The 16,793-nt window shown below is 34.6% G+C and overlaps 1 protein-coding gene across 4 annotated transcripts in view; it reads left to right on the forward strand.

Annotated features, from left to right (window-relative positions):
• The first annotated feature begins 1,862 nt into the window (after positions 1 to 1,862).
• The window catches only part of LOC113504323, a 110,862-nt gene continuing 95,931 nt past the window's right edge, over positions 1,863 to 16,793 (forward strand). For 2 of the 4 annotated variants that reach the window (XM_026886579.1, XM_026886578.1), the window contains exons 1-2: positions 1,863 to 2,780; positions 14,484 to 14,550. In XM_026886579.1, coding sequence (XP_026742380.1) covers positions 2,661 to 2,780; positions 14,484 to 14,550 — 187 coding nt within the window. In that variant the 5' untranslated portion in view covers positions 1,863 to 2,660. The remainder of the gene's footprint in view (positions 2,781 to 14,483; positions 14,551 to 16,793) is intronic. The other 2 variants (XM_026886582.1, XM_026886581.1) reach the window with 2 other exon arrangements.

A 16,793-nucleotide genomic window follows, 5' to 3' on the forward strand; every position in this document is an offset into this window, starting at 1 on the left:
CAAATTAGTTCAATAGATGTCGTTAGGAGCGATGTTTTAAAACTCCATAGATTGAGGTTTACTTTTACAATAAATACAAAAAATTGGCAAAGTCGATGAGTCTAATTAGATACTTGCTATTCACTTTACATTTAATCAGCTAGCTCATACACCATTCCACGATAAAATCGTGGATCAAACCTCAGACAATAATTATTTTATCTCTTCCTTGCACTATTTATTTTTATTTTAAATAATATAGCTTTAATATAATGAATTGACTTATTTGTAAGTAACGATATAATTTAGGTAAAACTATTAATGTGAAACGGTGTAAAAGATCACAAATGTATAATCATTTGCTCATGCTTCAAATTGCGTGTAGTTCAAAATGGAACGCGTGTGAAGTTTGATGCACAGGGTTGCCGTCTTTAAAAAGGTAAATTTAATTTAGAAATTGTTATAAACAATAATATTATTTCAACATTTTAACCTTTTTCATGGTTTTCAAATATTCGTTTGAATTTAATTTAATGGTTTTACAGGAAAATTACAGCAATAGCAATATTGTAAACAAAATGTAAAACTGACAGCGACTTGTCATTTGCCTTTTACAAAAAAAAACCTAATGAAAATGGGACATGTCAAAATATTTTGATAAAATTACGGATCTTTTTCTTTTATTATAACCGTCTACATTTTATTCTAAATGGATAAGTGTTTAAGTGTACACAGTTTAAAGTAAAAATCCTCATACCCGGTGCTAAAAATGAAATTTTTGCATTAATTTGGTGGAAAGTAGTAGCTAAAATTAATTATTTGATAATTTCTCAATCTCTTTTCTTGCTTATTTAATTACATCAGAAAATTCAGCAGCTAAGTATTGTTTGGATATGTATTTTAATTCAAGTATGTAAATAAGCTAAAACAATTTTAGGCGCTCACTTGTAAACACCACCATTTTAGACATTGTGACATGAGTTCAAACTTGAACAGTCCGCGCTCTTGCGTTTGTAATCATTTTTAGTTTGATTCTTGTGTTCAACAAAATTAAATTTTGTGGCTAAACAGAGAATATGAATTAAATCTACCAAATAATTTCGACTCACTTGTGACAGTTTCGAGTTCTTCATATTTTTATTTTTATTACATTATTGCAACCTATGGAATCATAATAATGGTGATCTAACGGGAAAAGTAACAGAAAAGACAATCATATTGTCATGTGACGCTAATTAGAAAGACAATAGCAGTAGAGAGCGGGGCCTGTGGTACTATGTCGCTTGTAGGCAAACTAAACTAAATTCAAAGTGTTTCTATCTCTTTCTAATATGCTGAGTATAAAAAGGACCGCAACAGCTTTATTAGAAACTAGTTTTAGACGGAAACGTTAGTGTATTGTGTTGTGGTTTACAATGACAGTTTTGTCTTTTTTTAATAAACGTAAAGAAAAAGTCGACCCCTACTGATTTTTTTATTTAAGTTTTTTTTATATTTACGACTTTCATAGATACTATTTTAATATTATTAAACCACGAATGAATAACAAAAGATACTGCAAGTAGCAGATTAATAGAAACTCTACATATCTTTTCACAAAACTTTTTCTGTCCAATTATAGCCGTAGTCCAGTAAAACCTTTTGAGCTGACCTCGGCACCGAGACTAGCCGTGACACAATTACTATAAAAATATGACCTACAAGGCTTAAAACGACTTGAAAATTCATCATTTATATTTAAATTTTAAAACTTAAAATTTACCAAAGTGCTACCAGTATCATCAGCGATGAACTATATTAATTTAAAATAATATCCATATCAACTTCAACAATTTATATAAGACACCTAATTATCTGAAGAAAAATATTTTTTTAAATTATGTTAAATACATATTTTTAATAAAGTTCTGTCAGACGTTTTTTTAGTTAACGGCTTTCATTTAACATTGCCGCTTTGTAAGCAATCGAACATTTAAGCCAATTATAAATATCACTGTGCATTTCACAGAACTATACTATCTATTTTCATAGGTAGCAGCTCCACTAGCGACCCTTAAACTAAGGGAAGGTTTTTAATGCGTAGTGGGTACCGTCGTATTTCAATAATTTCTATCCGGTCCGTTAAGCCTTTACTGAAATGCAGTTTTGGCTGACCAATGAAAATTCACAATTTAACTGCAGCAATATTGGTTGCACTTGCCATCTCGTTCTTATGCACTGTAAAATCGCATTGTTTCTCTCGAACCACTGGTTAGGTCGTTTCGCCAATAAACGATCAGCAAGCCAGAACGAACGAGACTTCGAAAGAGTGAGTCGTGTGCGAGCGATCATTCATTGCTCGCTCGTTAAGTTGTCGGCACTTGGCTTGGCGGCTGGTCGCGCGCTGTCCGTAGTTGTACGCCTGCGATCGTAATCAACTCTCTTATCGCGCGTCTTACCGCAAATACAATAAATTCTAACTAAATATTCGAATTATACGTCAACATGAGACACACCGAGTCTTAATAATACATTGAGACACAATCACACAGACCGTAATTTTAAAATGTTACACAAAATCCGAGTTCTTTGAGTTGGTTTTAAGATAAATCTTTCGGTGTTTCGATCTCACTATTTTCTTATGACAGACAATCAAACAAGAACGTTGTGTTTAGTTTAAGTTAAGTTCGTAATAGAATAATATGCAACAATGTGGTTTCTGCTCAATGATTTCTGGTCTCCTACGCCGAGCAATGTGCGTTGGGAGTCAACGCGGTAGCAGTGACTCCTATTACCGTGAGCTTGGGGACCAGGACACACTGGTAAACATTTTAATTATCTATAACCGCATTATATCGCTTTAGTAGCTCCAAAGTGGTTTGGTTCATTCATATTATTGTTTATTTCATGTGCGTATCGTACCGTGCATTGCTGGCTCTCGACATGTTTACCTGTCTTTAATTAATGTGTTATTATATTTACATACAGCGTAGCGCCGTAGTATGCTAATTACACACGTATTTTTAACGAAGTTAATAGTTTTATGATTTGTGTGCATTCATTTATTTCATTTTAAATATTTATCTTTGTTTTGTTGTCATGTTTTGTAGTTTGTTTTAAAGCTAACGTGTTGTCTATGCTTTCTATATGTAGCGAAAGTAGAGTTTCTCTTTACGTTAGTCACCACTTAATTCTGAGCTGTGAGTCTTATGCATTGAATCTTTATGATATTATGTAAATGATGAATAATTATAAAGTAGAATTATCTGTATGAATATTACTGTCACACCAAATATTTTGAAGCAAAAACTCTATATGAGTAAATTATCATATAACAAACAAATCTCACCGTCTTTGACAGCGGTGAACCTCTTGTCAAATTCAGCTTGTTGAAGAAAAAATGATATAATATAACATTTATTGATTATATTGTTCATTAAAAAAACTTAAGTATTGTTTTATAACTATTTAAATAAATGGTCTCAAATTTAATGAGAGTAAAAAATGGATGATTATAATTAAGGTTATATTGGAACATATTTATTCAAATTAATTATTATGTTTCTGCACTAAATACAAGTTTAAAAGTCTCATATTAATACAAAATTATTTGCCTTATAACATATATTCATAAGGAAGAGTATGACTGATTCGACCATTACAAAGAAATAATCCTTTGTTAATTTATTAATTACACTATATATTTTCAGGGAATACAATCAAAATCTATGTTCTTCAAAAGTCTCAAAATAACAGAAAATACTAAATTCTAGACAAAAACACCATTACCTATGTATCAGTCGGTATCATAAATACTAACTGGCCTCCAAATAAACAATTCCAAGACCAGACAATTAAAATGAATACTCAAATTTGAAAATAGAACTTACTAAAATGCAAAGAGGCCTTGACTTCCTTTATGTCTGCCAGAAAACATAAACTCTATGGTCTACGTTAGATTATATTAGCCGTATAAACAACACATGATATAATACATTCAGAGGTTAGTAAAATCTAGGGACAATTACTTGGCTCTTATATCTAACCAATTTTTATTGTACATTAATTCTAAACATAGGTATGAGTCAGCAAACATATCAGGAAATTTAGTACAAATTCAATTCATAATACATTGATTGCAACGCAGTTGATTTCTTGAACTTTGTTTTATTGAAACTTATAGATTAAAGATATTTCTACAATTGAGAAATATCAGTGTTAAGTCAATAAAACAAAAAAAGAGTGCAAAATAAATAAAAAGCTCATTAAAATGACCTTATAGGAACTAAAAATTTAATAAATGAGTTTTGGTAGAGGCTCTCTAAAACAAAAATCATTTTCATTGAAACTATATTTATGAAATACTACTATAATAATAGGCAATTTAATAAAATGTTGGCCAGTACATGTTTTACTGCCAGGGGAAGGCCATTTTCCCATAACAAAGAAGGAAATTACAAGAGTAAAATCAAAAACCTAGTTTGAATTGTGGTATTCTAATTATAGAGTCATCTGAGACTTATACTCAGAGATAAAATACAACCAGTGTAAATACTCTTTTTAAAAAAGAGATTTTATTAACCATTCTAAAATAAACCTAAAAGATATGAAAATGTATAAAATAATCTCATAAAACTTTTAAAGAGCTGCTTAGCCAGTTTCAAAGAGCTGACCTACATAGAATGATGATTAATGATCAACTGACTGCTTAGATGTTGTCAAACTTTGCATATCTTTTCAAAGTTTGTCACGACTTGAATTGTAAAGCAGAACGCGGATTTGGTTAGTGCCCTAAAGAATCATAAAAAAATTTTTAGTGTAGATCTTAAAATTAAAAAAAAAAAGGAAGAGGAAATATTTATCAAAATGTTCTGCTTTTTAGTTTCGGTGCGTACTTGTATTCGCTTTACCATACAAATGTTCGCAATATCATTGTTAACACCTAATAAAACAATAACACGAAACAAAACGATAATCGTGTTTCCTAACACATTACCTACGTAAAGCAAACATTTGAGTGTGGGAGCCTTGCTTGCACCATTAAAATTAGGCACAGACTCGATTCGTTCCAGAAATATTCGAGCTCAGTGTATTTATCTCAGTACCCTCATTCTGCGTCTCTCGCTTGAAGTATTCCCTTCTTATGTCGTCGGTCAATACAGAAAGCCACAATTAGCTTGTACTCATGCTCCTACAACATAAATAAGGATGTATTTTGGCTACGCGCATGACGTAAATGTTTTAGTATCGCATATACGAGATTGTATGCCACAATAACTGTAATTCACTCCAATGTATGTAACAGAATCATTGATAGTAATATAATTGCACAGCAATTACTTTGTTTACATTATGAAGGAAAATACTTCAGAGGTTAACTCATTTTAATGAACAAGTTTCTTGTAAAAAATGGAAATTGCTATTGCTTATGAGTAGGAACTATATCGACGATTGATGTTCATGTAAATGTTGTAATTATATTGCTAAGATTAAAGTGTATGCTCGGGTTTCCGCGTCCTTCAAAACAGCGATGCGTACAATCCTTATTACGAGATACATGCGACCAAACTCGTTTATCCAACCCAGTTTTCTGCCAAATATTCGTATGCATTTTAATTGCCACAAACTAGTGATTATTTGGCAGAATTATGGTTTTATATGAATACTTGGAGACTTGTAAAGATAGCTCATTCGATATAAGGAACTGGTAATTTTTTTTCAACGTTAATGGAATTTCGATTGTTTACTTTTTGCTTGCGAATGTCTATAGAATAATTGATTGCGTATAGCCTGGCACGGGCCTCGAAGGATTAAATATTATCCCAGTTTATACGTTAGAACATGCACAAACGGCACATTTGGCGGAAGACTCCTAATAACTCGGCCGGCCAATATCAGCAGCAAGTCTCTTAATAAACATTCAAAACTCTACTCCGATATTATTAGCATTGAACAAAACAATTCTCTGTAAACAGTACCGTTTCGCGAAACTGTTTCCAAACAACTTACAGAAACTGAAACGTTACTTGATACGACGACGTGTACGTTATCGTGACAAATCGTTGGATAGACACCTCATTTGTCAAGATCGGTCCACCTTTAACGCTCCGCAAGATACATTAATACTTCTAAATAGATACGTCTTGTGAGAGTATCGCATTGTGCATAATAGAGATCGTGTCGTAGCTAAACGACTTTTCAATACGTACTAGACAAGACAGAAACGTCTCCTAGCAGTTGAACTAGGGGATTAAATATAAAAGCCTTCCTAGAAAGCAATCCGACGCCGCGGTCGTTGCCGACATAAAAATCTTATGCGCTTTTTTTACTTAAATGGAAAATAGTTTTCACATTAAGAAAATGCATGGCGATTTAATCTATAATTGGTCACAGACCAATTCTGCACTTACAAAAGAACAAGATAACATTCTTTCATAATAACTCGCAAATGAGTTCGTGGTCTATGCGTAGATAGAAACTATATTATTCAATCGTTACTTGGTGCGATAACATTCTTCCATAATATCTATGGAAACTATATTAAATTGATACTTGAGAGAGAACACAGAAGTATTATACAACTCGTTTTCTTTGTTAGGTTCGCGACACGCTCTAGATGAAACGTCTTCATGTTTTCACATCAGCTGACACTCGGGAGCTATCTCTTAAACACACTTCTTAGACGAGATCCTATATTCTAAACAAAGTTAGGGACGCATTTTAAATAGCAGAACCATATCGAAATCGTAAAATGTAATTCAATAATAGTAATTTTTATTAATTAACTTCAATGCTGCGCTGCAAATCCAAAATATAAATCAATATAGAGCTATCGCAAGAGGAGTTAGTCTCTTTCGCACCAAACTGGCTTCTGTTGGCCATGGAGCAAAATGAGGAGGGTGCTAATGGGTGATTATAATAAATAAAATAAATTTATACCTAAATCCGTTCTACAAAAAACCTCTTAATGTAATCACAAGCAAAACGACCCTTTGAATACTAACGAGATCCTATCTGCAAGTATTAGGCCTTTGAGTACATGAAAGAGCCCGTTCCAAACATACTCCGTCGTACTGAACACGACACCAAGAGCTAGAGATTTGTTAAAAAGTAACAAGAAAACAGGTATAAACTACAAAATTGCATGCCTGTTAAGTTCAGCGGTCCGTCAGCTATTAACGCGACCGGGGCAGGACGGAACCGGGGCATACGGAGAGACTGCCTTTTATAATAAGCAGGGGTATTATCATATCGCTTTGTCTAGCCCACTGCAGTGAACTAAACGGAATTCCGTATTTTATGTGAATTCTTTTCTTTTCTATTCTTCGTAGCTGACTTCGGCTTGCCATTTTCGAGTATAAGAGTAATATACATATATTTGTCTTCAGTATAACTGGTTAAACTTTTTATCGAATAAACTCTTTACTTAGCTGGAAAATCCGAGAATTAATTAAACTGTAGAAACACTACCCGAAAGATCTTATAAGGCGGAGCATTTCTTTTAAGGAGTTACTTATTATTAGCTTAAAAATGTCCAATACAACAGGTTGAGCTTTAAACAAATATGAATACAATTGACCTTAATTTTCGATTGAATCATCGAACCTACCTCAACAATTTACAAGTTTTGTCATCTGTTTTACGACGTTTATCGTTGAATTGTTTTAGTTAAACAAACATGATGTTGTTTTGATTTACGGTTCACTTCACCTACTTATTAACAAATTCATATTTATCGTTCGAAATTATCTGTCGTGTAACAAATTAGTTATCTTATTGAATAAGTTTCTGGTGTGATCATATGAAATACGGTAAAATTTTCTAGTCGTAGATTCTTTTAAAGAAATATTTTTAAAGTGCAGCCGTAAGGCCTTTCGTAAGGAGACAAAGCCCGTTTTCAATTCCCTAATGACGCATGCCTCTGTTTGAACCTCTACGAATGTGCATTTTCGTAAGTCACTTGGAGATAAAATCGTTTCGTGTCGCAGATTTGCCTAGCGTTGCCTTTTGAACGAAGCAAAGAATTATGTATTATCAATAATATTTTTTATTCATAATTTCATTTCAAACGATTTCGCAATTCGCTTAAAACCACCACATTTTAATCGCCGCCTCAAAATTAGCAACAAATTGAACTAGAGAGTGAACAAAAACGTAGCTAAGTTTTCCTCAGACAGCGACGTGTTAGCAAAACCTGTTAGATAGAACTTTGTGGCAGCTCGCAATTAACTCTGTAATTATCCTCCACGGTTATCCAAAAAAGGCCAGTTCTTAAGGAAATAAGGATAAGTTAAATTCCTTGCGCGAGACTCGAAGCAACTACAGCCGCTCATATTTGTTACGCTAGGCAGCGGTGATTATAAGTGCGATACTCCCACATACATACGCACCGACATATTTATGTTGTATGGTAGTGGTCCTGCGACACGCATACTAATCACAGCATGTAAGCTCGCATGCGTTATCATACAATTACAAATTATGCTCGGATTAATGACGCAATAACGATCAAGTGATCTTTTATATCATGCTGCGATAATCGTTGTGGCTCACGTGGTCTTTTGTCTAGAATGGCACCGAAATATCCCTTGAATGCCAGTTGATAGTCATTTTTCGCACTTGCAACTACTCGTGCACGTTTTAGTTCATATTCCTAATCAAAATACGTACTGACGATGTAAACGAGTGCCGCATTAGATACTTCAGTCCCTTCCGAGGTTTTTCATTTGAATAGCGCTCGTTGCGGTAGGCCACCCAATTTTATCCGTTCAACCAGATCGCTGTATTTACATGCGTCATGCTCTGAACGACTCGGGACCGGCTAGCTCTCATCTGCCCTCACATGAATGTTGTAATCATCTTTACTTATATAGACATACTTTTTCGTAGTTATCTCGTATCCCACGTACAGTGGTGACTTACAGATCGAAATTAGAAAATTATTTTCAGCTTTAGTTAAAAGAACATAAAATTCTTGTGATTGTAATTATGGAGAGATATTGAAATAACAGTCAAACAAGTTTGTGAATTTGTGATGCAAAGAAAGTGTGTTTCTCTCAATTAAAAAATAATGGTAGAAACGATTATTTTATTCATTCACTCATGTTCAGTTTTAATTAAAACGATAACACGTTGTAATGAGGCCCGCATCGAATGTCAAATAAACATTTCAAAGTTAGGTATCCACAAATTATAGCAAAACTAACAACACTATGTGAGTATTATTTACACGTGTATTTAAAAATAAAATAATAACTAATCCACTTCAAACTCATTACGTATTGTTTTCAAAACGTATTGTTCACAATCAAATATTGTGATATTACTTGGATGTTATAAGGTTTTTTTTAAATATTGTTAGTGGATTTTCACTCCTTTATGACCGACGATGCGATAAATGGTGGCCTTCATTATTTCTGTCAGTACCTATGGTATAAAACTAAATCGAATTGGGAATTATTCCAAAATGTTGTTGTATATGTTATTGGCTATAATCTATACTAATACGCTAATAACGCGCTAATCTCAGGAACTACTGCTCCAAATTGAAAAATTATTTTTGTGTTGAATAGACCATTCATCGAGGAAGGCTTTAGGCTATAAACCATCACGCTGCGACTAATAGGAGAGAAGATACAATGGAAAATGTGAAAAAAAACAGGGCGGGTATAAATCATAACTTATATTTTCTACCCACGGGGACGAAGTCGCGGGCAACAGCTAGTATTTGTATAAAGTTCGATCGATGTCCGTAGCCGTCGTTAAAAATACGATTGATTATAAATTTAAGTCGTTTATGACATCATTATTTTTACTTTCAAATCATAGGCACCAGCTATTTCGTCCTTACAGATAGGTGCTAATTGAGATTATTAATATATCCACATTTTATAAGTATAACGCTGATCAGATTACTTTTCTTAAGCACAAATAGGAAAACGGTTCCATAAATACTCAATTCCTTTAATATGGATATATTTTTTCTATACTTGTTGTACCAGTCCATTTACTTTGCTACCCCTATCATAAAAAGGTGCATATTTCAGTCCAAACCTAGTTAGGAAATTAGACGCAGGTATAGCGTTGAAATTTATCAATAGCGACGTGGAGAGGCGCTTATTTCCTGCGCACGAGTACACAATACCTGCGTCCCTGGGATGGTTTTAATCTTAACGCGATGTTTCCCTTTTATTTCCGCTGGCATGTAGAGCAACCCAGTTTAAATAGGCCGCCGCAACAAGGGGTGCATATGAAAAGACTGTTGGAGTCTATCTCCGGACGGAGCGACGCAACACCTGCTAGAGTGCTTTTGAAGTTCAACTTCGTTTTCTGAGCAACCCTATTGGTTAACAGTTTTATTTCAATCAGAAGAAAGGTTTAGGATCTTTGTTTAATTATCCTAAATGCTTTTTGGCTCTTTGTTGCATGTAAATGTAGTTCCTCGGTCACATGATACATTTTTTGGAGCTAAGAAACGGCAGGCATCACCCGATGTATGGATCGATGACCAACTCGAAAATTAGTTAATTATCAGTCCCATCTTATGTTGAGCGATAAGATTGGTTTCGGTGATTATAGGAGTAATCAATTGATCGTCGTATATGTGTCTTTCACCTTTCATTACCGCTAGCGTAGGGATGGAAATTCAGAGCATTTCTTCCGAGAGCATTTCAATGTAATGTTTGTGCGAATGCTCACAGCGAGTGTAACCAACATTTTGTTGTACCTTCGCCTTCGCTTTATGGAATTATCACGCCGCCCCCGTGCCTGCAAAAACTCGATGAAACGTTACACCAATAAGCTCGTTGGTTTGTAAAATTAGGTTGTCACAAAACGGAAAACGCGCTTTACGCTCGTTGTGTAAAATGCTGATATACTAGACATTGAGCGGCTCGCTGTTTTGTTACAACTGAATCCTCTTGTTTGTAGTCCTCATATGAGTTAATAAGTACTTTCCTTTTCATAACGTATTTTATAACTCGAGTGTTTTACGTTTTGTAAGTCTATTTTATGTTATTATACCGTAATGTGTCTAGAATTTCCTCACCATTTAATTGTCATGTACCTATAATTAGAATCTCAGCATAACGAAAGTCAAGTTTTTATAAACAGCGTTCAAACCCAAACCCATGAAAGTGTCTTATTAAGAATTTTATAATTACTAATATGTGTAAAGTTGTAGTGTTTGAAGACCCATTATTACACTATCATTGTATTGGTTCTACCTAAATTCAGAAGTAATCTTACCCGTACGGAGGCCTGCCTACCTGATAGGGAGCGCAGGTTTTTCCTGATGACGTATAACATTAAATGACTAAGACGAAAAATATTTTCAGAGGGTCTAGATAATGTTACAAACGCTCTGAAATATAAAACGAATAGATCACTTCAAACATGTGGAAAACATTCCCTTTCGCCTTTGATTGTCAGGTTAATACATCGGAAGGATTCACTAGTGTTTAATTTTGTTCTGACCGTTCTCAACTCATAATACTATTATTTTACTACAAAAGCTTCTTTACGCTTCTTATTATATTGGTAAGGCGAACATTGTTCCATGTGCTTGCAGTGCTCACTAAGCATATGGAATATTTTAAAAAATATATCTTGAGGTAAGTAGTTCAATCAGCCCTAGGCCGTAAAATTCGGCTTAATTTAAAATGGTGCAACCAGTTTAGCCCCTTCGTCTTTGTTAAAACCAAATACGTGTCGAATTGGGATAAACCAAATCCACTTATGAGAAATTGGCTAGTCAGCAGTCCGTACGAGGAGATATCCGACGATCGCGATATCTTCGTATTTATTAATACTTACCTGTAAAAAACAAATACTACGAGTATTGCCGTAAATCTAGAACTGCAATTTTGTCCATATAAGTTTTGTAAATTGGTGACCGTTGCGTGCCTTAAATCCCGTTAAGCAGCTGGTCCCCACTGTGGTATTACTAATTGGCAATCACTGAATTAACAGTCATAAGTTCTTGGATACTTGGTCCACCGCTTTTTCTTCATTGAGTACCTTTGGAGTTGTGTAAATTGACTGTACAAAAAGTTATACAAAAATCAACCAGATATTAGTCAGAATCTGTCAAAATCAATATGTACCAGAATCTGCTGCCTGTATACAACGCAACATGGGAAAAATTGTTAGGTTGGCAGGAGTTGCGTTAATAATCGAACGATTCTCGTAAGTTTATTAATTTGAAAAATTTAATTATTAATATAAGGGACATGATTCGCTTTTCTTGAGAATTACCTACCCAGTAACATGGAACATTCAAATAAATTTTGAGGAAATAAATGGAATGTAATAGTCAATTATTAATGCTGTGTAACAAACCGAACGTATAAATGTTTCGTGTAACAAATGAAACTGAATTGCCGAATCTATTTTTGTTTCTAATGCTAACTGTCTCAGCTGTCATTTTTGCTAACGCGTCGCTTTCAACCGTTATAAAATATGTAAGGACAGTTTAAATACGTTAGGCGGCGAGTAGGTTTTCCTCTTTACCTAATTCATAAGTCATGTGCTTTGACTTTTAGTAGGAAAGAGGCACGGGAACCAAACGGAGCAATTCCCAAAGGCATTTTGATGTTTAGGTTTTCGAACAAAGGCCTGAATATCTTACGAGGATACGTTTCGAACTTATTCTCGCACCGTTTTTCCTTTACGTACAATTATAATGTAGCTATCTTTTAAACTAACACGTGGCATTGTGACTGAGTCATTATATCCTCAAAATAATGTTAAACATCTATGCTTGAATAACTCATTTCCTATTAACATTTTACATACAACAATTATCAGTGCGTCTGCATCACGCAGACAAAAGCCGCGTTGTTCTCTTATCGCACCCATGAGACTGTATGTCTCCAGTTTATCTGATACTGTCTAGTCCACAGTGCATGTATTACCCACTATTATACCACAACAATGAAACGACGTAATATATCCAAAAATAATTATCAAGATAAAAATGAGACACGTGTAAGCGAAACAGATATTTTTTTTTAATATTTCACGCGACGAAGAATAACATCCTTATTATTAAATTAATATTCTATTTATTGCGATAGTTTGCTGTGATCTTTTGAACGTGCAGACCAATTTAGTTATCCATAAATAGTTTTGATGAATGAATATTGCTACACCAAATGGTCCCGACTTATTTTAATTCCAGAACTTATTTATATAAAGCTATCGTCTCTCTTCGCGATTCGATGATGTAAAATTGTGTTAATTTAGTTTGGAAGGAATTGCAGTACTCGTAATTTATCACAAATAACCTTTTTAGAAAGGGTTTTATGAGTTTTAAGCTTGTTGGAACACCTGCGTCGGGATACTCAGCGTGTCATTACACCGGGATCCAACGCAGGTTCAGCCATTTTAAATCACTCACATTCTACCGCAGTCACTGTATGTTCAATCAATGGCCAATGCGTGCCGTGTTGCATATTTGACCAAATATGAGCTACTGAAATGAATGTATTCGCTTATACTCGTAGTATATGGGAAAAGGTTAAACTCCGCATTCGATTGAAATCATGACTGCCTTCGGCTTTGAGAGTAAATGTGTTACTGACGAGAAATAGGTACCAGCGGGGTTTCAGATTTAAGTAGACCAACGCTGGGCACGTAAACTGTATTATTAAAGTAATCATGTCATTAAGTAAAACTGCTTTTCTTGGTAACTACACTCGTGGGTATTCTCTTGAATTACCTTCCAGATATGACTTCGATATGAAAGCCTTTATTGTGTACATCTAAAATTGTTGTTTGTATGCAGTAGGCAGATTTTAATAACATATAATTCAAAATTCATGCAAAGCTTACTTCTTGGCCAAATTTAATATCTTAAAACATTGCATTTTGTGCAAAGATCTGTCTTCCGCAGCTATTAACACAGAGACAAATAAAATAAAAACATCGGAGGAAAAGCGGCTGACCTTTCTCTTTCATAAAATGTCAAGTGTTTGTGAAGACTCATAAAAAAACATGTTCTATGATTTGTCATATGAAATAGAATCACTAGTAAAGATTCGGTGATAGAATACCAATCAAAATCAATTTTAATTTAATTTTAGCTGGTCGTTAAATATAGTTTGATCTATATTGGAGCCAGATAGTACATCATCACGGCAGTTAATCAATGTATCATATCGATAGATGGATATTTTGGCAGCACTGACAAGCACTATTTACAATACATCTCTTCCTATGTTACAATTTAGTCATAGTTCCTAGACTATCATCCTAGATCCAAGTCGGTAAACAAGATGCGTGATGATAAAATACGAAAACAGCAGTTTTCCGTCTGACGGCTGTAAATTGAATCATAAATTCTAATTAGTTACAGAATTTCCTGCTTAAATTATGAATCTGAAATATTCTTAGTACTAATGAAATTATCCCTGTGTGTTCGAACATATTTTTTTATATTTATGTAGCAGTATTTTTCCGCTTTTATTTATACAATTCCACAACTTATTCGCTTTTATGGAGAACTTTAGCTATAGCTTAAATAGTCTGTCTTGTTTCAGAAAATCGAGGACAAGTCTTCCGATTTTTCAGATGATGCCGAGGAGGAGACCAGTAAGTATAATTTTAATTAAATAAGGTCTTAACAGAGGTACTGTGTTAGCTAATGTAACGATCATTAAGGAGATAGTTCTAGGCTGAAACATGGGTTACCGTCAAACAAGTTAAAGCAGTTAAATACGAGTAGTTTCCATGTTAGACAGTAGTATCCAAAGGTATTAAGTTACAATCCTGGCTCTACAACACGATAAACTGTAAACGATGACATTTTAAAGTTCTTGAACCACTTAACCTCTTGATACGAAGTGCAGTCGTGCATATTATAAGTTGGAAGTGTTCCAACATCCATACCTGGCTAGCCATACAATGGTTTTGTTGTCAGCTAACTCAATCCGATATAAGGCTGCTACCTCGAATACTGCGGGAGCGGCAGTAACGCGTAAAGCCGAGATATTTTGCCGGTATTTAAACAGACAAGTTGAAATAAGTTTCAACGATTGTAGGATTGTATATCAGAGAGCATGTAGAAGCAACGAAACTTGAGCATTCAGGCAATTGTACAGTCATAAAAATACAAATGAACATTACAATTTGTGCATTTTTCAGGGGTAAATTGAATCTACTGAATCCATTTTAGAATATTTTTACCAGTTCAATCAATCGCTCCCGCGGCCGCTACCGCTATCACGCCGCTCTTGTACAATTCAAAGCAAAAGTTCTCAAAATCCGTTTTTAATGCCAATAAAAGATGTTTTTAAAACGAATAATTTCAACCGAATTAGTAAGGCGTTAATTCTGCCCTACTGTTTTATATTATCTATCATCAATAATTCATTTGTGACAGTGCAGTTAGTGTTGCTGTGGCCCGCGTACGTTCGTATCGTTCATGAGTGACGGTGCGACTTTCCAAGAGGCGGCCTACGCCCGCTTCCAATAGCACCGAGTCACCAACCCCCTTAAAGTTTAATGGCTTGTTCATCCCACCACCCGTTAATCGTTACTAGCACAGTGACCCGGCGAGCATTCAAAGAATGTTTTCATACTTTTCATATGAAATACCAGCAAACGATATCCTCAGACTATTCAAGTTAATGGATTCAAAAGTCACAACCAATTATTTTTATAGTTCCTTAGATATTTGTGAACAAATGACGTCATTATGGGAGTCAACTTATAACTAACTATATATTTCTGTTTCCCCGGCGAAGCTACCCTTTGCCGTGTAGAAACAACCCACGTTCGGAAACTTACTCGTAATAAGGGGCCCGCGGCTAGATGTACGAACATAACGGAACGCCGATGAATAAATTAACCGGGAATTTTCTAAACGTCCAACTTTTAATGTTACGAAGACAATATTAGTATGCTGAGATACTTTTTATTTGGATAAATGAGATAGGTATTATTATAATCACTTCTCGTACATATTCAGGATAGATGTCTCCGTAAACAAAATGTCTTCACAATGATTCATGGTGGTATTTGGATGATGACTGATGTCTATTTAAAGTTGTTTAGAGAAGAAACGTGATTAGTCTTGTTGACAATTTTTAATGACGGGAATATCTCAGGTTATACTCAATCAGAAGGTTTGTATTATCAAAACGTTAACGGGTAAACGGGTCATGAGATGCAACGTGGTTACGGACGGACAATCTTACAGATGGACGGACAGCTGAGCCTTAATAATTTGCTTCGATTTTCACCCTTTGAGTTCGGTACCCCGAAATGACTGTCACTAATACGAACGCACTTTAATCAAAACGTATATCTGACAGTTATGGAACGCAGTAAATTGTAGAGTACTGAAATGCACCGACGTCAGTCCCCTATTTATATGAAGTTCATTTGAATGGATGTATCTGTATTACGCTCAACGTATACTCAATTACAGATAGATCGTTTGAACGCAAAATACGCCCTCGGTATAGTATTTAAGTACCTATTGTAAACAATACAGGATTCATTTATTGAAAAAGGGTGTTTCTGTTTTAACTTTAACAGTAAAACATAAAGGCGAAGTAAAAGCTGTTACTCGTTTTAAAAGTATTCTAGATTTCAAATTCAGTAACTGGAAAGATTTTCATTTTCCAGTTTCAACCCTACAAAGATATTAATAATATGACCAACACTATACGCTCCAGAATATCTCCTAGCCGTACAACTGATTAATCATTACGGCCTCAATGCAGGATGTTAAGTGGTAACAGGGATGAAACTATTACTACCTGTCCGTACTGACGCGTGGCACAATGACTAGCAATTAACAAATCTGTCTGGAATCTATCAGAGCTGGG

Source organism: Trichoplusia ni, chromosome 21 (genome assembly GCF_003590095.1).
Source record: "Trichoplusia ni isolate ovarian cell line Hi5 chromosome 21, tn1, whole genome shotgun sequence".
Classification (NCBI taxonomy): domain Eukaryota; kingdom Metazoa; phylum Arthropoda; class Insecta; order Lepidoptera; family Noctuidae; genus Trichoplusia; species Trichoplusia ni.